Source organism: Scyliorhinus canicula, chromosome 3, assembly GCF_902713615.1.
Source record: "Scyliorhinus canicula chromosome 3, sScyCan1.1, whole genome shotgun sequence".
Lineage (NCBI taxonomy): Eukaryota > Metazoa > Chordata > Chondrichthyes > Carcharhiniformes > Scyliorhinidae > Scyliorhinus > Scyliorhinus canicula.
In genome coordinates, this window is record NC_052148.1 from 202737742 (window position 1) to 202759939 (window position 22198).

At 45.3% G+C, this 22198-nt stretch overlaps 1 protein-coding gene across 12 annotated transcripts in view; it reads left to right on the forward strand.

Annotated features, from left to right (window-relative positions):
* trim2a (tripartite motif containing 2a) overlaps positions 1 to 22198 on the forward strand; it is a 212817-nt gene that overhangs the window by 185548 nt on the left and 5071 nt on the right. For 11 of the 12 annotated variants that reach the window (XM_038792020.1, XM_038792013.1, XM_038792022.1 and 8 more), the window contains exons 6-10: positions 276 to 1008; positions 6783 to 6886; positions 8156 to 8323; positions 10981 to 11161; positions 20395 to 20465. In XM_038792020.1, coding sequence (XP_038647948.1) covers positions 276 to 1008; positions 6783 to 6886; positions 8156 to 8323; positions 10981 to 11161; positions 20395 to 20465 — 1257 coding nt within the window. The remainder of the gene's footprint in view (positions 1 to 275; positions 1009 to 6782; positions 6887 to 8155; positions 8324 to 10980; positions 11162 to 20394; positions 20466 to 22198) is intronic. The other variant, XM_038792024.1, reaches the window with a different exon arrangement.

Consider the following 22198-nt stretch of genomic DNA (forward strand, 5'->3'; position numbering starts at 1 on the left):
ATTTTAGTCTATGTGAATCCAGATTTATAATTATCTTTACCGGTTGTATTGCCTCCTTAGATTTGACCAACACTTTTTTTCACCTAATTGATCCATTAACTATTAATTAGCCATCATGCTTTGCCTGAATGTTTTGGTGGAGGGAGTTGAAAGCTCTTTTTTTTGTAGGTTGTACTCTACTTCACTGAAAGGAATGGAACTTGTTGAGATTTTTGAGCAGCTCCTAACATTCTGAAATAAAAGATATGTATAGATATTTCAATTTTTTGTTACAGGTTCTCCAAGCACAACTGGATGCATTACTGCAGGGTCAAGAAAGCATCAGGAGTAGTTGCAACTTCACTGAACAAGCTCTAAACCATGGGACCGAAACGGAAGTCCTTTTGGTGAAGAAGCAAATGGGTGATAGGTTGAATGAACTAGCTGGTAAAGAATTTCCTTTACAGCCTCACGAAAATGATCAGCTGGAGTTTGTGGTGGAAACCGAAGGCCTGAAGAAGTCTATTCATAATTTAGGTACCATAATCACCACAAATGCAGTGGCTTATGAGACTGTCGCAACAGGCGAGGGTTTGAGACAGTGTGTGATTGGCCATCCGACATCTGTTACTATAACAACAAAGGACAAAGATGGAGAACTTGTGAAAACTGGAAATGCGTGCCTTAGCGCTGAAATAGCATCTCCTGATGGTAGTGTGGTCGATGGGGAGATACTTGACAATAAGAACGGCACCTATGACTTCCTCTATACCATTCAGAAAGAGCAGAAAGAGGGTGACTTTACACTCGCACTCCGACTTTATGATCAGCATATTAAAGGAAGTCCATTTAAGTTGAGGGTTGTCAAGCCCACTGATCTCTCGCCAACATCGGATGGAGTCAAGCGACGTGTGAAGTCACCTGGCAGTGGACATGTTAAACAGAAGGCTGTGAAACGGCCAGCTAGTATGTATAGCACTGGAAAAAGAAAAGAAAATCCAATTGAAGATGACTTGATCTTTAGAGTTGGTATGTGGATTTATTTTCAAAACTTTTTCTCTTTGACCTCTGCACCCCTTTCCCTGCCCCTCCACTGTGCAGCCTGGGGAGGGGGTTGAACAGCACCAGTTTGCAATCAGCCGATATACCCGAGGCGTCTCCCTGAGACTTGGTTGAAAGGGGGGCCTTGGGCCTCATCTGCATGAAATCAGCATGCTGCAGACACCGGTCAGATGTCCTGGTGCAGCTTGCTTCCCGGGCCCTAAGGAATTGTACCAAGCTGTCCTATCGGTAGCTCTTGACACCATGGAAACTAATTACTTTTATTTAGTATTTTTTGAAGACCCAGAACACCAAGCGGTACATGCAAGGTGCATAGTCCCTCGTGTAAATTAACAGTTTTGTTTCCAGATCCTGCAACAGACATTAAACCCTGTTTACATTTCCAAAGTGCCTTGTGGCTTCCCTGTACACTCAGCTGTCAATGTGGCTGTCAGTGCACTTCCAATAGGGGAGACCAGGCTCAAGAGTTTGTAACCTGAAAAGGGTCATCCCAGCTGTTAACTCTAAAATGCAGACACAATGGGAAGAAGTTCACGGACCCCACAACCACCTCCCCTCTCCTTACCAACGCTGGCTTATTTGCAAGTGGGGGGAGCACATTGTGAAATTCAGTGTGGGCTAACCAGTGCTTTCCAGCCCAGTCCTTGAGTTGGCCCACATAATAGGGTGGATGGGTATGGTTTCAGCCAGCCCACCCACCCTTCAGCATATTGACCAATTAATGCGCAGTTAAGGGCCTCATTCTGCCTCTGCTGCCATAAATGACATGAGGAGGGTTGGGAGAAGGCAGAATGAAGGAGGCAAGTCCACTCTTTCATGATCTCAGGCTAAAAGATGAGAAGGAAGGGGGTACCTACTATTGACAGTGCCTTGCCCCCCCCCCCCCCCCCCCCCCCCCCCCCCCCCCTCAACCGATGCTGTGCCTCCCACCTCCCTCCTGGTGGCTTTGGGCAGAGTATGGAAGCTTTATGATTTAGTAACTTGAGGAAGCCAGCAGTAGTGGAACAAAGATTTATTGAACTATGCCCATGGCAGTAACTCTTTCCCAACCCAGCCCTTGTTGGGATAACCAATAACTGTGGGCCCTGTTTGGGCCAGCTGTTATGTGTAGTCTTTAAACAGCTCCAGCTGCATGGCCTCTGCCCCTACCTGGGAAGCTCGTACTCCACGAGTCCCCTGGGCCGATCAACAGTGGTATCCCCATGGTCCTCTTGGGGGTCATTACAGGCAAGAAGAGGGAGTTTGATGAGCAGGGGAGGACCTTTCCAACTTTCACACCCTGTTGAAATTGGTTTCTGCTCTTCTACAAAGGAGGAGGTGAACTGATGATGAGTATCTAGTGAATATCCAGTAAATGGTCATAGTCTTTTTTTCCAAAAGTTTAGATTTGTCCTGCCGTTTGTGGTAAGATTAATTAATATCTAAAATAAATAATTAAGTAATTAGTTAAAGATCAAAAGTATGGCCGGACAGGTAATTTGTCAAGGTTGCGGCATGTGAGAACTCATGGATACTGGTGTTATCCAGGGCAAGCATGTCCACAGAAAGTGTTTGTGTCTTGAGGAACTTTGGCTCAGTCATTGAGCTGGAGGCTGAGCTGCAGGTACTGTGACACGTCAGGGAGGGAGCGAGTTATCTGGAGGAGATGTCCTGAATCCTGGCACCTGGCAGGTAACCCAGCCACCTGAACTCTCACTCCTGGCTTCAGAGAAAGTGCCAATCCCCCTCACTATACTGCCCCCCACTACCACTACATTCTTATGTACTCATCTCACTTGAATGACTTCCTTTACCACAGTGCCATTGCCAGCCAGCTCATCCACCTGGCAGCCCCATTCTCATCCAAACAACGAATTACCTGGGTGCACTTTTTTTTTTCCAAGAGGCGGTTATACCCCTTAGGATAGAATTGTCTGGTTTGGAAAGTGAGCAGAGACAGGAGGGTGTGATTAAAGCTGAGGCAGGTAAGGGAATCCAGAGGACAGGTGTGTCAGCCACTGCAATTGTCCAACAGGTTTGAGGTTCGTTCAGCTTGTTTGGATCTGGGAACTAAACATTCAGGGGTATGTGATTTTTCGTAAGAAGAGGCAGGAAGAAATGGATAGTGGGGCAGCTTCATCAGTATGGGATGGAATAAGTATGATAGCAAGAATTAAGCACCATAGTAAGAAATAATCTTGGATCAGAAGATGTAGAATCCATATGGGTGGAGGTAAAAAATAACAAGGGGAAGAAGACACTTGTGGGAGTAGTCTATAAGCCCCTGAACAGTAGCTATACTGCAGGATGGAGAATAAATCAGGAGATAATAAGGGAATGTAAAAAAGGTAGTACTTTAATCATGGGTGACTTTACTCTTCGTGTGGATTGAGAAAAATCAAATTGGCAGAGGTAGCCATGAGGAAGAATCCATAGTGTATTTGCGACAGTTTCCTAGAACAATATGTTGTGGATCCAACCAGGATTCAGGCTATTTTGGATCTGGTAATGTAAATGAGGTAGGTTTAATATGCAATCTCAGAGTAAAAGATCTCCAAGGAAACAGTGATCATAACGTGGTAGAATTCAGTATTCAATTTGAAAGTAAGAAACGTGGGTCAGAAACAACTGTGCTGCACTTAAATAAGGGTAATTATAAAGGAATGAGGGTAGAGTTGGATGGAGTGGACTGGGAAAGGAGCTTCGCAGGAAAGTTGGTTGATCAGCAATGGCAGATGTCTATGAACATAGTTCATGATTCACAAAAAAAAAGTGAGGAAGAAGGATTCTAGGAAGGGAAGAAGGATTCTAGGAAGGAAAGAAATCAACCATGGTTAACCAATGAAGTTGAGGATAGTATTAAACTAAAGGAAAAAACATCTAATATGGTATTAATGGTAAACGGGAGGATTGGAAAAGTTTTAAAAACCAACAAAAGATGACAAAAAAGGGTGAAAATAAACTATGGCAAATAATATAAAAACGGACAGCAAGAGCTTCTTTAAATATATAAAAAGGAAGAGAGAGGTCAAAATGAACATAGACCCCTTAGACAATGAGACTGGGGAAACAATAATGGGGAACCAGGAAATGGTAGAGGAGTTAAACTTACACTTTGTGTCAGTCTTCACAATGGAAGACAAAAATAACATTCCAAAAATTCTAAATAATCAAGGGGCAGAAGTGGGGGGGGGAAATAAATACAATAACAATCACGAGGGAAAAAGTACTAGGGAAACTAATGGGGCTAAAGGCCTATAAGTCACCTGGACCAGGTGAGTCCAGTCCTGGGTTGCATCCCAGGATATTAAAGGAAATAGCTACAGTGATAGTGGGTGCACTGGTAGTAATCTTCCAAGAATCCTTAAATTCTGGAAAATTCCTAGAGGATTGGATAACTGCCAATGTAACACCCTTATCAAAAAGTGAGGGAGACAAAAAACAGGTAACTATAGGCCAATTAGCTTAACTTCTGTCACTGGGAAAATATTAAAGTCCATTCTAAAGGATGTAATAACAGAGCAGTTAGAAATGCATAATGTGATCAAGCAGAGTCAGCATGGCACCATGAAGGGAAATCATGTCTGCCAAATTTATTAGAATTCTTTGAGGCGGTAACGAGAGGATAGATCAAGAGGAACCAGTAGATGTAATCTACATGGATTTTCAAATGCGCTTGATAAGATAAGAGGCCATGGTGTTGGGGGCAGTATGTTAGCATGGATAGAACATTGGCTGAATGATAGAAGATAGAGAGCTGGAATAAGATGGGCATGTTCAGGATGGCAACCTGTAGTTAATGGAGTGCCACAGGGATCAGTACTGGGGCCACAATTATTTGCAATATACATTAATGACTTGGACGAGGGAAATTAATGTACTATTGCCAAGTTTGTGGATGACACAAAAATGTGGGAAGGCAAGTAATGAGGATGACATAAAGGACACGATTCAACGGGACAAAAACAGAGTCCTGTTTCAGGTGCATTGAACAGGGTTTCTTGTCACCTGAAGCGCTGATAAAGACCAACGCGTGAATCGGGGCACCATTTTTAAAGGCCACCCGATCTTTCATCCGCATTGCGGCCTCCAGATCCCCCCCCTGGCACCCACTTACCTCTTATGGGATCCTTGAGCACCCCTCTCACCCCATCTCTTATGGGCATGGCACCCTGACAGTGCCCTGCCAGCCTGGCAGTGCCACCTGGGCACCCTGGTAGTGTCAGGGTGGCACTGAGGCTGAACAGGTGGCGGTGCCAGGCTGGCAGTGCCAAAGTGCGTGGGTAACAGTGAGAGTGGCAGGGTACCAGCTGCCCAGGGGCCGACCACCCGGGGGTCTCTAATGGATTGGGAGACCGCCCGGGGTGCCGTTATGCCTGGTCCACGTTTGTGTGGATTAGCGCTGAACGGCGCCCTGACGAGATCACCAAGATGAGGCTGTTAGGTCCTGGGTCCCAGGAGAATCTGATGCAGACATATTTAAATGTGCCAAATGTCTCATTGGGAGAGATCCAGATCACGACATATCACAAGATTACTTTGAATCGCGCGAGACAATACAAGTGTCGTGTATCGAGAGAGAGAGAGAGAGAGGCCTTGTTGTGGCACCAAGTTGGTCCCTTTATCAAAGAAAATATATACTGACATTGGCGGCAGTCCAGAGAAGGATCACTAGGCTGATCCATGGTATGGAGGGATTTTCTTTGAGGAGTGGTTGAGTAGGTTGGGCCTGTACTTATTGGAGTTTAGAAAAATGAGAGGCAACCTTATTGAGACATGTACGATTCTCACGGGGCTTGGCAGGGTAGATGCTGAGAGGTTGTTTCCCCTTGTGGGAGAGTCCAGGACCAGGGGGCATAATCTGAGTAAGCGGTCACCCATTTAAGACCGAGATGAGGAGGAATTCTTTCTGAGGGCAGTCTGTGGAATTCTTTATCCGCGGAGAGCTGTAGAGGTTGGGTCGTTAAGTATGCTCAAGGCTGAGATAGACCGATTAAAAATCAGTAAGGGAATAAAGGGTTATGGGGATAAGTGGAGTTGAGGATTATTATGTCAGTTCGACCATGATCTCATTGAATGGCGAGCAGAGTCCATGGGCCAAATGGCCTACTTCTACATCTCTCGGAGCCTAAATCTGCTTCTATTTCGTCAGTTCTTATTCTTACAGATGCGTGCAAGGTACGCATTCTGACCAAATTCCAAGATATTGTTTTGTTCTGCTACATATCTAGAGATTGCCACTTTGGCTATGATCTGACTGTAAAAAAAAAAATCTGTGCAATGCAATGTTAAGTTTAAGTTGAATAAATCTCTCTTCTAACAAGTAGCTATGGTCACAACCAGTATAATATAATATAAGAAATACCAGTATAATTCATGAAAGAAGATTTGAGTCAATATTTTAAAATCAGTTAAAATCAGTCACAGTGTATCAAAAATAGCCGCTGAAGCTCCAGTGGGAATTTTCCTTTGGAGTTGTTCATGCCTGCTTTGGTAAGTTCCATCAGAGGAAATTTGGATGTAAATTTTCATTGTGCTGTTGGCAAAGCGGGAGCTGCACCAAGGAATTTTTCTGAACGTGTATTGCTCTCTGTAAAGCTGTAGGAAGTAATAAATGTGGAAACTCCAACTGTGTTTCTCTGATTTATTTGACTGTTTTTCTCCCATAAGCATTCTGGTAGAAATGATGCTGAATAATATGCTCCAACCTTTGCCTTTCCAAATAAAGGTGTGCACACTTAGCAAGTTTGATTTTATTGCAGGAACCAAAGGAAGGAATAAAGGAGAATTCACTAATTTGCAGGGAGTGGCAACGTCCACCAGTGGAAAGATCATGATTGCAGACAGTAACAATCAATGTGTCCAGGTGAGGGTATATTGCAAAAACAATCTGTTCCTGTGTTAAGTGACCTGTCCCACTCTTGTGTTGCTGTTATGACTAGGGGATTCTCACAGTACCTTCAGCGCAGTGTTAATGTAAGCCTACTTGTGACATTAATAAAGAGTATTATTATTATTGTATAGTTGCATCAATATATTTTTATGAACTGCTAAATGACTTTCATAACCTTTCCTGTACAACATTCTCAGTAATTGTACCTTGCAGCTCCATTCATTCTTCGCGCTCTCCAGGCACCTACTTGAACCGCTGCAGTCCATGTGGTGCAGGTAGCATACAAGATGATCAGAGGATTAGATAGGGTGGGCAGTGAGAGCCTTTTTCCTCGGATGGTGATGTCTAGCATGAGGGGACATAGCTTTAAATTGAGGGGAGATAGATATAGGACAGATGTCAGAGGTAGGTTCTTTACTCAGAGGGTAGTAAGGGCGTGGAATGCCCTACCTGCAACAGTAGTGGACTCGCCAACACTAAACGCATTCAAATGGTCATTGGATAGGCATATGGACGATAAGGGAATAGTGTAGATGGGCTTTAGAGGGGTTTCACAGGACGGCGCAACATCGAGGGCCGAAGGGCCCGTACTGCGCTGTAATGTTCTATGTTCTAGGTACACCCACAGTTCTGTTAGGAAGGGAGTTCCAGGATTTTGACCCAACGACAGTTGAGGAACTGCAATATATTTCCAAGCCAGCATGGTGTGTAGTTTGGAGTGGTAGTGTTCCAATACAACTGCTTGGTAGATTGCTGCTGTGCACTTTGAATATGTGAGACCGTCCACAGTCTCTCCTAATGAAAGTCATCAGCCTTCCACTAGTCATATGCAATCACTGGAATAGTTCTGTGGAGGAGCAATAGGCCAGGCAAAGGCATCCTCAAGACCGTGCTAAGGGGAAACACAGGGTGAATAGACCAGGTTTGCACATATTATTCAGTGTTGTTAGATAAAGTTGTTATGACATTTGTAAGGGTGTCCTTTATTTCAGAACTTTGACCAAGGTTACTAGTCCACAGGATTACTAGTCTAATGACAATACCACTACGCCACCATCTCCCCTGACACTATACTAAATTAAGTGGGCTTTCCTTCTCAGTGGCACAGACTATCATTCAGCATTCTTCAAGCAGCCTGACTGATTCTACTTAAATAATTATTTCTTGTTTATGAATGACAAAGCATGACATTTCGATTCATAACTTCAATATTATACAAGATGAAATAAACTTGTGTTCTAGATTTTCTCAAATGACGGACAATTTAAAAACCGGTTTGGTGTTCGCGGCCGATCTCCTGGGCAGTTGCAGCGTCCAACAGGAGTAGCTGTACACCCGAGTGGTGACATCATTATAGCCGATTATGATAACAAGTGGGTGAGCATTTTTTCACCGGATGGGAAATTCAAGGTGAGCAGGTAGTCTTTGTAGTAAGTCAATGAATTAACTGAGTTTATGTGCAAGCTTACATTTAAATATGGTCGACATTTTTGTCAAATATTCTTGTTCGTTGATCAATAATCGACACTTGTAAAAAAGAAATGAATCCTCGCTGAACCCATCAATCAATGCAATTCCTGCACGAACTGTATACAATGTTTTTTTTATCAGAGTTACAAAGCCAGAGCTCAGAGTGTGGACAGGGACAAACCCTCTAATCCAGCTCCTTGCCTGCTCCAAAAATCAATTCACATTGAATCCAATTCATGGTCCAAACAGGAGAGACATACAAGATCCAGGCATTACACCTGACCTCGTGCTCATCTTTACCAAAAGGCCGAAAAGCGATCAATGTTATCGTAACTTCATTGTCAGATTGCTGCCTTACTTGGAATTGTCCACACCCCGTCTCTGTTCTGCATTTCCAGGGACACCCAAGGGAGAGGTCAGGTGCCCTTTGGGATTTAAAAAAGTAGGCATGCATGTGTGTACAAAGTGGATATAATCACAGGGAGCTGTCAAGGTAACTACCAAACTAATTGGAGCTGTTAAGGCATTTGAATCTCCAGGCCTTAATGTTCAAAACAACATTCTAGAATTTTTTTAAAAATCAGTTTGCTTTTTCACTGTTGACATAAGCCTGAGGGTTATAATTATAGGATTTGTGCTGCAAGACTGATTTTACAACATGTCAATATCATGCTGGGTGCCTGTCAGTTTAGAGCTTGATTGACAGTTCCAGGTGGTTATAAAGACTTTTTAGGCTATGAATACCAATGTTTGTTTTTATAAGGAGTTAAGGACTTGATGAATTTTTAAATGAAATAAATTTCGAGTACCCAATTCTTTTTTTTCCAATTAAGGGGTAATTTAGCATGGCCAATTCACCTCCCCTGCACATCTAAGAACTTGAATGAAATGCTGTTTTTATAAGGGATTATGTATTTGAAGGAATTTGAATGTATTTAATAGATTTTCATGAGTGTTTGCATGTGAAAATAAAGCTTGCAATAGACACTTATAACTTTATTTTATTTAATCTTAGCATGGGTCCTGAGGTCTGCCCATGGTGGATACTGGGTGAATAATAGCGAAGGGTGGTGGGTTGACATGAGGGTTGGGTAGAGGGCAATAGGTTGGCAAAGAGGGGCTATAAGGGGCCTTGGGATGTGGGTAGGGGAGCATACATTAATGAAGGGCCATGGGGTTGGGTAGAGGGGCATAGGTTGTCATAGATGTGGCATGGGGAGTGCATGGAGGTAGGATTGAGGGTGGCAGGGGTGTCTTTTGTATTGGTTTCTTTTTACAGCTTGGACTTCGTACACACTATCTCCGTACCCAGCAACCCCTGTGGCTGTCTCTGAACTGTTTCAGGGGCAGCGCACCCAACTGCCATTAATTCTCTCTTCCCACCCCACTCCCGAATGAAAATTAATCAATTTTGGGACTAACCTGCTCCCGAGTTGGGTTTAAAGAGCCGTGAATTGTCCCGACTCTGCGCTCATGATTCAAAAGTGAAAATTCAGGCCTTAGTCTTCTGATAATCCTCGATTTTAATTTGGATTTACTTGTATTCGGAAGAAAAATCTTTTCTACTCAATTCCCCAATCAAGATTCTGAACTGGTGAACCTTTTTCAACTTCCTGGGGCGGGATTCTCCGGCTGCGTCCGCTTGGCGACCAGAGAATCCCGCCTGAGGTCAATGGGCTTCTCCATTGTCCGCGGCTTGCCCGAGGTATTCTTGTGGCGGGCGGGGTGGAAGAATCCAGCCAATGGTCTTAAAACTGTTTTTTCCAACCATTGTTTTCCTCAATTTTCCCTCCCTGTTTTAAAAAAGAAATAAAGGTAAGTTACTCTGAGATCAACCGGGGCTCTCGTCTCGGAGAAAGAAGGTTCGAGTTGAAGTACCACTCCAGAGACTTGAGCTCAAAAATCTAGGCTGACACCCCAGTGTAGTATTGAGAGAGATCTGTATTGAGAGTAATCTGTATTGAGAGATATCTGCACCATCATCTTTTGCATGAGATATTAAAGTAAGAGCTTGTATGTATGCTCTCTCAGGTGGATGTCAAAGATCACGGTGGAACGATTTTGAAGATGGAGGGAAGTTATCCCTGGTGTGCTGGCCAAAATTTATCCCTTAATCAACATCACAATAAACAGTTTATTTGGTTATTATTCCCTTGCTGTCTATTGAATCTCGCTGTGCACAAATTAACTGCCTATTCCCTCCATTACAACAATGACTAACTTCCAAGAGAACTTCATTGGTGATAAAACACGGTTGTCAAAGACACTATTTAATTTCAGGGTGCCTCTGAACATTTAGCACCACAGCAAGTTGTGGAATGCACAATTTCAAAGGGTGGTGGAAGCATATTCGATAGAAACTTTTAAGTGCTTGAAAAAGAGAAATTTGCAAAGTAATTTGATCGTTCTTTCACAGAGCTGGCATGGGCAGAGTGGGCTGAATGGCCCCATTTTGAACTGTGATGCTTTGATTCGAACATGAACATAAAATACTTTCCCCACATAATATGCTTAAAAGGGGAGGGGGGGGGGGAGGCAATGGAGACTAAAAACGTAAAACTACTTTTAAGATGATTGCATTCTATTCTCTCTGACAGACCAAGCTAGGCTCTGGGAAACTTTTGGGACCAAAGGGTGTAGCAGTGGATCGGAATGGTCATATAATTGTGGTGGACAACAAGGCTTGCTGCGTCTTTATTTTCCAGCCTAATGGGAAGCTGGTGACAAAATTTGGTAATCGAGGAAACAGTGACAAGCAGTTTGCAGGTACACTTGATGGTAATACTTGAACCCCCTTTCTTGCCTCTTCTGCACACATTTGCATGAAGACTTAGCATGATCAAATCTTGTTGCATAAATTGAACGCATGCTTGTTCTTGTCCTGAACACGATGATAACTGCATGATTCCTGCCAAATGTACTTCATCAATTGTCATCTATATAAGATGAATAAATCCAAAAAAGATACGTTAACTTAAAGGCTTGCCAAAAATCCAGAAAATTGTGTCCTGGAGCACAAATCACGGGGAAAATAGAGCTGAAACAGGCTCCTATTTAATGAATCGACTTATATTTTGTGTCTGATTTTAAAGTGAATTCGGCAATGAGTAATATCTTGTTTTTTTTAAAAAAAAAACCTTTTGTGAGCTTCTAGAAGGAGGTTGTGCTTCCTACCAAGGGACTTTCCATTTCTGTAACTAGTGCATGCCTGTATTACTGATGAAATTGCAAACTTTCGACATGGGAAACTCTGGAAATGATAGTGGCATCTTTATGCTCTGTGTCATCGGTTCAATAATCTCTTAGCGTGTAAAGTGTCCAGATGGTGGAATGGAACTTTTCCTTCTATTTCATGTGGTGGCCCCGTTTGGCAACTTTATTTTTATAACAGCAATCGGCATCTTAAGTGGTGTTGCATTTTATCAACAAGTGCTTAAATTTATTACAGATCCATCTACTTTAATATTTTTACTCTTTTTTAAAAAAAAAAGCTGCCTCCATAATCGTTTCTTTTTTTTTTTAAATAAAAAAAATTTAGAGTTCCCAATTATTTTTTTTTTTCCAATTAAGGGACAATTCACATCTTTGGGTTGTGGGGGTGAGACCCACGCAGACACGAGGAGAATGTGCAAACTCCACATGGAGAGTGACCCAGGGCTGGGATCGAACCTGGGCCCTCAGCGCCATGAGGCAGCGGTGCTAGCCATTGTGCCACCTTGCTGCCCTTCCATAATCATTACTAACACAAGCCTCTACAGTCCTATGTCTGGATCTCTCTCTCTTTTCATTGTTTGAATGTTTCCCATGTGCTTTGTACGTATTTATGCGTCGATTTTGTGGTGTCAATAGCTGATATAATTGTTTGACCTTTGTTTCTTGATATTAAATTACAATGTGCATACCATGATTCAGGGGGGCATTCTCCAACCAGTTACCAAATGCTTAATTATTCTCGACACTCCCTCCCAACAAAAAAACTTGCGAGCATTTCCTTTTGTAAAGATTCTAATATTAATCGCTGGGAGCTTTCAGCAATTGAACTTTTAATTTCAAATATTGACCTGAAACCATACATTGCTTCTTCATGGTATGTTTTTTTTCACTGGATGATGACAGTTGCCTGAACTTTTTTTCCTGCACTTTTCAACAGTTGCCTAGTTACTCTGTTTGGTACTTGATGATGTCAAACCTCCTGAATAAGTACTTTGTCATTGCTGGGGAAGAACCTAGTTATAAAGCAGAGGGCTATTAAGAATAACTGATACCTCTCGGAAGAGAATTGAGCAGCAATCCTAGGATCAATGTTAGTTAAGCTTGAGCTTTGGTTTGTTAATATGAATATTGACTTAATTTAGGTTTTTGCTTTACAAGTGCACAGAGGGGTGACTTTTTCTTCACTTTCCTTTCCCAAAAATGGTTTCATTATTTAGGTTTGGTTTGAAGGTTTTCTGATTAAGCTATCAGGAGGGAGAAGTGCTTGCTGCCTGATTTATGACAGTATTTGAATAATTTATAGAGAGGAAAATTAATTTGATCCACATATAATACCACAGGATCTAATACTCTTCAAAGAATCCATAGAATCCCTACAGTGCAGGAAGCCATTTGGCCCATCGGGTCTGCACCGACCCTCTGAAAGAGCACCCTACCCAGGCCCACTCGCTTAAACCCTTAACCCCGCACAATTATCATGGCCAATCCATCTAACCTGCACATCTTTGGACTGTGGTAGGAAACCGGAGCACCCGGAGGAAACCCAGGCAAACACTGGAAGAATGTCCAAACTCCACAGTCAGCCAAGGCTGGACTCAAACTCTGGTTCCCTGCGCTGTGAGGCAGCAGTGGTAACTGCTGTGCCTGTGCTGCCCAACTAATTCTGACATTTTGCTGTTTCCTTTTTTCAAAAAATATTTTATTAAGGCATTGATATAAACAACAAACACAACAAATAAGAGCAGAAGCAAAATTGTACAATGTCATAAATAAGACACGCCATCCCCACCCCTCACTCCTTCCCCTCCTCCCGTCCTGCCTTCCCCATTTTAACCCCCTTATACCCCCCACTTTCTCCTCTGCTTACACCTCAATCCTCCTTCAAGAAGTCAATGAACGGCTTCCCATCAACCGACATTCTCGAGACGAACTTGATCTTTCCCAAACTCTGGAATTACACCTGGTCACTCACCCACACCCCACTTTCAGAGGCTCTGAATCCCTCCACCTGAGCAAAATCCGTCTGCGGCTATCAGGGAGGCAAAGGCCAAGACATCGGCCTCTCTCGTCCCCTTGGCTCCCAAGTATTCCAACACCCCAAATATCGCTGCCTCTGGGCTCGGGGCCACTTTACCCCCAACAACTTGGACATTACACCCGCAAACCCCTGCCAGAACCCCTTCAATTTTGGACATGCCCAAACATGTAAACATGGTTCACAGGCCTCACCGCCCACATCTGTCCTCTACTCCCCCAAAGAACTCTCTCACCCTCGCCACCGTCATAACGCCCTGTGATGGAACCATCAATTCACCAGACACGTGTTTCCGCTGTGAATCTAGGCTTTAATCGACTTACTTCAGAGCCAGCCTGTTACCTGTCGATGAACTCGTAGTGAACTCAGGCTGACTCTGGACACGGGTATTTATACAGCTGCACTAGGGGGAGGAGTCGTGGGCGGAGCCAAAGGTGGAGCCCAGTACAAGTTCCTGATTGCTCCCAGCGCTACTTCCCCTAGTGGTAGGATAGCGCTACTGCGCTTACAAAGACAGTGTGAATTAACATATATACATCTATATTACATTCACCACACCCTGTAAACTACTTTAAATTGAATAAGGCTGAGTATCGCCCACAAGCCTTGCACTCACCCTCCGAAGAGCCTCTTCCCATTTCTGGGGCCTCCAAAAACCCCCTCCCACTTCTGTTTAACATCTCCTATCGGGGCTCCTTCCGAGTCCATCAGCTCCGTATAAACCTCGGACGCCTTCCCTCCCTACTGCCTCCCTCAACAACACCTTATCCTGCAGCCCCAAGGGCAGCAACCCGGGAAAGGATGTCACCTCCCTCCTCACAAAATTCCGTATCTATATGTACCTAAACCCATTCCCACTGGGCAGCTCATATTCTCCCTCCATGTCCTCGAGGCTCGCGAAGCTCCCCCTAAGAAAAGATCCCCAAACCACTCAATCCTGCCTGCCGCCACCTCTGAAACCTTGCGTCCAGCTCCTCCCCGGTGCAAACCTATGGTTATCACAAATCGGTGCCCACACTGAGGCACCCTCCAGTCTCAAGTGCTGCCTCCACTGTCCCCATACCCTCAAGGCCGACGTCACCACTGGGCTTCGCGGAGTACTTGGCTGACGAGATCGGCAGAGGCATTGTCAACAATGCCCTAAACTCGTTCCCCTGCAAGAAGACGCCTCCATCTGACCCCTCCCCCAATACCCATTTCCTAACCATAGCAATGTTAAACGCCGAGTAGTAATTCATTAAATTCAGCAACACCAACCCTCCACTTCATCATCCATGTTCCAAAAACATCCTCTTGACCCGTGAGATCTTCTCTGTCCACACAAACCCCGTGATCAACGCATTGACCTTTTTAAAAACTGACTTTGGAATAAAGAACGGGAGGTTCTGAAATACAAACCAGAACCGAGGCAGCACCGTCATCTTCACTGTCCGCACCCGTCCCGGCAACGGCTGTGGCAGCACACCACCTTCTTAAAATCCCCCCCCCCATACGGTAGCATAGTGGTTAGCACAATTGTTTCAGAGCTCCAGGGTCCCAGGTTCGATTCCCGGCTTGGTTCACTGTCTGTGCGGAGTCTGCACATTCTCCCCGTGTCTGCTTGGGTTTCCTCCGGATGCTCCGGTTTCCTCCCACAGTCACAAAGATGTGCAGGTGAGGTGGATTGGTCATGTTAAATTGCCCTTAGTGTCCAAAATTGCCCTTAGCGTTGGGTCGGGTTACTGGGTTATGGTGATAGGGTGGAAGTGTGGGATTGGGTAGGGTACTCTTTCAAAGAGCCAGTGCAGACTCGATGGGCCGATGGCCTCCTTCTGCTCTGTAAATTCTATGAAATCTGCTCCACCAACCAAGCCAAGTTCAACTTATGCAGCTGTGCCCAGCCCCACGCCGCCTGAATGCCCAAGTGCCTAAAACACACCCCCACCACCTTGAACAGCAGCTCCCCAACCTCCTCTCCTGCCCCCTGGTTTTAATTGGGAACAGCTCGCTCCATTCGCCATGTTCGGCTTGTATTCCGAAAACTGGCCAATGTTCTCCAAAACTTCCTTAATGTTGCCAATGTCCCCCAATGTGTCTGAAATATATATACAAGTTGTCTGCATACAGACAAACCATGTGTTCGACGACCACCCCTTACAATCCCTTTCCAACTCCTCAACGCTCTAAGTGCCATTGCCAAAGGCTCTATCACCAAGGCAAAAAGCAACGGGAAGAGCGGGCGCCCCTGCCTTGTCCCACGGTGCAACCCGAAATATCCCAAATTCACTCTGTTTGTTTGCACACCCGCTACTGGTGCCTTTCACAGTAACCGGACCCAATCCGCAAACCCCTGCCCAAAACCAAACCGTCCCAACACCTCCCACAGATATTCCCACTCCACCCAGTTGAAAGCTTTCTCTGCATCCATTGCCACTGCCACCTCCACTTACATGCCTTCCGGGGGCATCATAATCACATTAAGTAACCTCGCCACATTTGCCGACAACTGCCTCCCCTTCACAAACCCCGTTTGATCCTCACCTATCACCCCCGGCGATGTCCTTGATTCGCGAAGCCAACACCTTCGCCAGTAACTTGGCATCCACATTTAACAATGATATCGGACAGGATCCACACTGCTCCGGATCCTTATCATTCTTCAGTATCAGGGAGATGGGCACCTGTGGTAATGTTGTGGGGAGCTCCCCCCTTTCCCTAGTCTCATTATAAGCCCTCACCAGCAGCGGCCCCAGATCCCCCCCTCCCCCAAAACCTTTTATAAAACTCCTCGAACACCCCATTCACCACCACCGGGTCAAGTACCACCCTTCCCGTGTCGCCCTTCACTCCTCCAATCTCTCTCGCTTCCTCCTGTTTCCTAAGTTGGTGGGCTAGCATCCTACTCGCCTTCTCCCTGTACTCATACATTGTCCCCCTGGCCCTTCTGGAATTGCCCTACTACCTTCCCAAAGTCCATCCGGAGCCTCTGCCTCTCCTTCAACAGCCCAGCCTCCGGGGCCTCCGAGTACCTCCTATCCACCCTCGGAATCTCCTTCCACCAACCTTGCCATCTTTACTTGTTCCATCTTATCCCTGTAGCCCAAATCAAAATAAATAAACTGCCCCCTCCCCACAACCACTGCCTTGAGTGCCTCCCACAGCATGGCGGCTTTGACCTCCCCTGTATCATTGAGGTCCACATATCCCCAGGTGGCAGTCCTCACTCGCTCGCGCACCTCATCTGCCAATAACCCCGCATCTAGTCTCCACTCCGGGTGTTGCCCCCTGCCAGCAACGCCTTGTCCAGCACAAAAAAGTTAATCAGGGAGTACAGCCGATGATCATGAAAAAACAACGAAAACTCCTTCGCCCTTGGCCTACTGAACCTCAACAGTCTACCCCCCCCCCCCCCCCCCACCCCCCATCCACTCCATGAATCTCTTCAGCTCCTTCGCCACCGCCGACACCTTCCCCGATCACATGCTCGACTGGTCCAAACGTGGCTCAATGACTGTGTTAAAATGATCAACCAGTGCGACTCCAGGACAGGAATCTTCCCCAGCACCCATCTAAAAAACTCCACATTGTCCCAGTTTGGCCAAAAACATTTACCAAAACCACCAGCATTTCCTCAAGCTTCCCATTCACTATCACAAATCTCTCTTCTCCGCTGCCCCCCCCCCCCCCCCCGAATCTGCCACAGTGTTCCCCAACTCGAACGTCACCTGCTTATTCACCAGCACCAGCACCGCCACACTCCTTGTCTCCATGTCCAGTCCTTTCCTCAACTTGGTCTGATCCCAAGTGCATCTTTTGGAGAAAAAAAAAAGCCACGTCCACCTTCAGACTCCTCAGGTGCACGAACACATGTGACCATTTGACTGGCCCATTCAGCTCCCTCACGTTCCACGTGACCAACCTGATTGGGGGGTTCCCCGCCCCCTTCCCCTGTCGATCAACCGTATCCCTTTTTGGGCCAGCCCATCCTCGGATGTCCACCCCTCCCTTTCCCGCTGCTCCACAACAACCATGCCCTTGTCAGCAGCCCCCCCCCCCCCCCCTCCCCTGCACCAACCACCTGACTGCTCCATTGTGCTACCGTTAACTAGCCTGCCCAGCTAGCCTGGCAGTCCTCACTCAAAGCCTCCTAGCCCCCATTTATTCCCCCCCTCGTTCGTACTCCCTCAAGAAACAAAGAAATAAAGAAACAGAAAAAAGGTGCACTCATCCTTAATGCTCCTCGAGCACACCACCATCAGCCCAACAAAACATTTCAAAGGAGAAAAGGCTCTCCAACAACCACCAAAAGAAACCATGGGCGGGATTCTCCGACCCCCCCACCGGGTGGGAGAATCGCATGGGGGTGAACGTGTAACCACTATAATTTACACTGTACATTACTGTGTCCCTGTGAGCCGTTGCGCGGCTCTGCCCACTGGGGGAGATGAGGAGCATGTACAGGGCTCCACCCTCGGCTCCACCCCCTTCAGGAAGTATAAATTCTGCGGTCCTGCGAGTACGCCTTCAGTTCAGCATAGTCACAGGCAGGCTCAGTTGTAAGCCGATTAAATTGGTTAAATTCTGCGCTCAAGTCCTGGTATACCCAGAGCCCATTCCCTTCCGAGGTGCACCTCCTCGTCTGCCTTGCCCATTGAAGAATGTTCTCCTTGTCCAGGAAACTGTGCAACTGCGCCACCATCGCCCTCGTCGGCACGCCCGCCTGTGGCATCATCAGCTCTCTGTGCGCTCGGTCAACCTTCAGAGGCCAGTCAAAGGCCCTCTTTCCCCCATCAACTTTTCCAACATCTTGGCCACATTTGTGCCGGCATCCGCTCCTTCAATGCATTTGGGCATCCCCATCATCCGCAAGTTTTGTCTTTTAGGGCAGTTCTCCAGATCCTCCACCTTCTCCTTCAGCCGCTTCTGGGTCTTCCACATGACTCCCATCGAGGCACCAATGAAATTAGCTGCCCCTCATGCTCCCCCATTGTTTCCTCCATTTTAGGATCGCCTTGCCCTGGGACTCCAGCTTCTGCTCCACACGGTCAATCCCCGCTTAAAGCGCTCTACCGTCCTGACTAGGTCCTCCTGGGCTTCTCTTCGCTGCTGGCTGAAATTTTCATTTAAGAAGTCCACCAGCTGCTCCGTTGACTACTGGATGGGCAGGACAGGCCCTTTAGCCTCTACCATCTTGACCTGTGGCGCATGTAGATTCTCCTGCTCCACCAGCTCCCTTCTTCTTGACCCACTTCTGGTCCATAGATCAATCCACCAGCCACACCAGAGGAGTTACGCTTTCTCCTGGCTCTCCTACACCTTTTTCCATCCAACGTCCAACCTAGGTACGGGAAAAGGTCCAAAAAAATCAACGTTGTGCGGGAGCTACCAAATGTGTGCCCGCTCACTCCATAGCCGCCACCGGAAAGTCCCAGTTTCCTCAAGATATTTCCAGATTTACCAATTTTTGTGTCCAATTGTCAACCATTCCTTGGAAATTGCCCACAAGTTTCACCCCCATGGCGTTGATAACATTAGACCTTTCACTGATCGTTACGTATTTTTAAAAAAAACAAATGTGCATCTCATATTTGTAATCTTTCAATTCCTTTGATGTTGCAGTTGCCCTTTTTGCACAAGGTACATTTATTCTGCAGCGTTCTTGCTCTAGGGGCTGGTTTAGCTCACTCAGCTAAATCGCTGGCTTTTAAAAGCAGATCAAGCAGGCCAGCAGCACGGTTCAATTCCCGTACCAGCCTCCCCGGACAGGCGCCGGAATGTGGCGACTAGGGGCTTTTCACAGTAACTTCATTGAAGCCTACTCGTGACAATAAGCGATTTTCATTTCATTTTCATTCTTGACAGGCTTGCTATTTCCCAGTCAGCAGATACATTCATCGTGATGCTAAATACCTGTTCAATATTTCATGAGCTAAAAAGGTTTCATGAAATGTAGAAGAGAAAGATGTCAGGCAGAAACCATACCAATCCACGCCAATGATACAGGAAAAAAGCTGAAGATAAAAGTTGCTGGTTTATGAACTTCTTTTGGAAGTGCTACTTGCTCTTTCCAACCAACTGACACGTTCTACTTTTCTTTCATTAATCCAAGTAGATGGACCTGGGTTACTAACTGACACTGTTCGAGGTCTTTGTAGAACCGCAGAAATTACCAGCAGAGAACAAACTATCCGGCATTTAGTGTCCATACCAGCTTTGCTAGAATAATAAAAAAATAATCTCGATCCTTTGGTTTTATTCTCCTCTGGGCCATATATTTTTTTTTACATGTTTCAAATATTTATCCACTACCCTTTTTTTAAAAAAAAATATTTTTATTGAACTTTTAACATTTTATACCACTACTCTTTTTAAATAAAATGATCGACCTTCCCACAAATGCTCCCTGTCACAAAGCCAGTCCAAGGTTCAGAAACATGTTAACCTTTTGATTCAGCAATAGGTAAGGATTTAAATTTCTTTCCCAAATAAGTCGGGCCATTCATTTTGGAATTGAGTTTGTTTAAATGCGCATTGTTGGAAATGCAGCTTTAGATCCTCCATGCAGATTTTATAGAATAGGACACTTCAAGTCCAAGATCATTTTAGCTTTCATCTGGTTATCAATGATTTGCCGACACCTATAGTGTTACAAACAACGCAACATGTCGTTAGTGTAGGAATACATTTTGTGTTCAGAATCCAAACCCAGTGTTCAATGTTTTCAAACAAAGTTGTTCTTAAAAACATATTGACATTATGCTAATTTTCTGCCTTTCTTTTTCAGGTCCTCATTTTGCAGCAGTCAACAACAATAATGAAATCATTGTTACTGATTTTCATAATCATTCTGTGAAGGTATAGAAAACTTTACATGTTGGTAATCTATTGGACAAACCTTTTATTAAGGATAATCAAATGCAGAAAGCTGTAGGATGACCAAATGCAGGAAGTTGAACATGCTCTTCTCTGTATTCCAGTTTTTTTTTCAAAGTGAAGAATTTCATTGGGTAGAAGAGTGAACATTGGTCTGAACTGGAAATTGGCTGTTTTGGGGCTAAATTGACTTTCTGAGAATTTTTATGCAGATTGAGGTGATGGATATGCTAACTTTTTGAAAATTAGTCGCACCTTAATTCCAACATAGTTTAATCCCAATTTCAATGCACATCTATTTTAGTTTTTAAATTCTATTTGTCATATTAACCATCTTCAGACGCTGAGAGATTTCTAACGTGTACTGCGTTAAAGGGCAATGTAACTGTGCACCCAAAGATACCAGGAAAGAATAAAGATGGTCCTCGTTTATTACACATGGGATTCTTACAGTTAACGGAAAGAAAGGGGAAGCATTTAATTGTTTGAATGCTTGTTTGAAGGGCTTGTTTGAAACCTGCATCCCAAGATGAAAGGACAATGTGTTGTCCAATTTGTTTCTCCTCTCCCCTTCCAGCTTAATTCATAGCCAATTTAGATTTAGGGCACAGCTTCCAGTGTCTTGTTTTGTCGCTTAGATATGTTGTATTTTAATAATTGGGGATAGTACCACTGTACTTGTCTTCAGTCATGTGTTGTGCCTTATTTATGGGGAGGTTGGAGTTTGCACATTCTCCCAGTGACTGTGTAGGTCTCACCCCCACAACCCAAAGATGGGCAGGTTAGGAGGATTGGCCATGCTAAATTGCCCCTTAATTGGAAAAAAATAATTGGGTACTCTAAATTTATGGGGAGGTTACATTTAAGTATACCTTCAGTAATGGACTGTTGTATCTATAATGCGGCATTATTACAGTTCAGGGTGAGATGAGAGGTGGGCTTCTCTGGTCCCCCAGCCATGTGCTTGCTATTTCACTCTCATTATAGGATTACTGCTGCGTGACTGATTTCACAGCCTATCATTATCAAAGTGGAGTGCCTGTCAGTTCACAATCTGATTGACAGCTCCAAGTGCTTATAATGTCTTTGAAGTGGAACTATGAACACAAATGCTTGTTGTCAGAAGGGATTAAGTGGTTAAAGGAATTTAAATGCAGTAATTCATTTTTTAATCAATGAGTTTTTAAAATTTAAATTGTGAATTCATCAATAGCTAGTTAGAACTTTGGCGCTATTCAGCAGCCTCGTTGCATCCGGGTTGGTGTTGGGAGGAAGCCATAGAATCTCGTGAGACGCCTCATACCAGACTTCGCGATATTCAAAATGTCTTGTGATCTGGATCTCACTGGGCGAGATCCAGGTGAGCATATTTAAATGATTCATTGGGCTCATTTAAATATCCGTTCATTTGATTCATGTAGGGCCTGGGATACACCGGCATCCCCACCCGGGGCCTGGGATACACCGACCTCCTCACCCGGGGCCTGGGATACACCGGCCTCCCCACCCGGGGCCTGGGATACACCGGCCTCCCCACCCGGGGCCTGGGATACACCGGCCTCCCCACCCGGGGCCTGGGATACACCGGCCTCCCCACCCGGGGCCTGGGATACACCGACCTCCCCACCCGGGGCCTGGGATACACCGACCTCCCCACCCGGGGCCTGGGATACACCGACCTCCCCACCCGGGGCCTGGGATACACCGACCTCCCC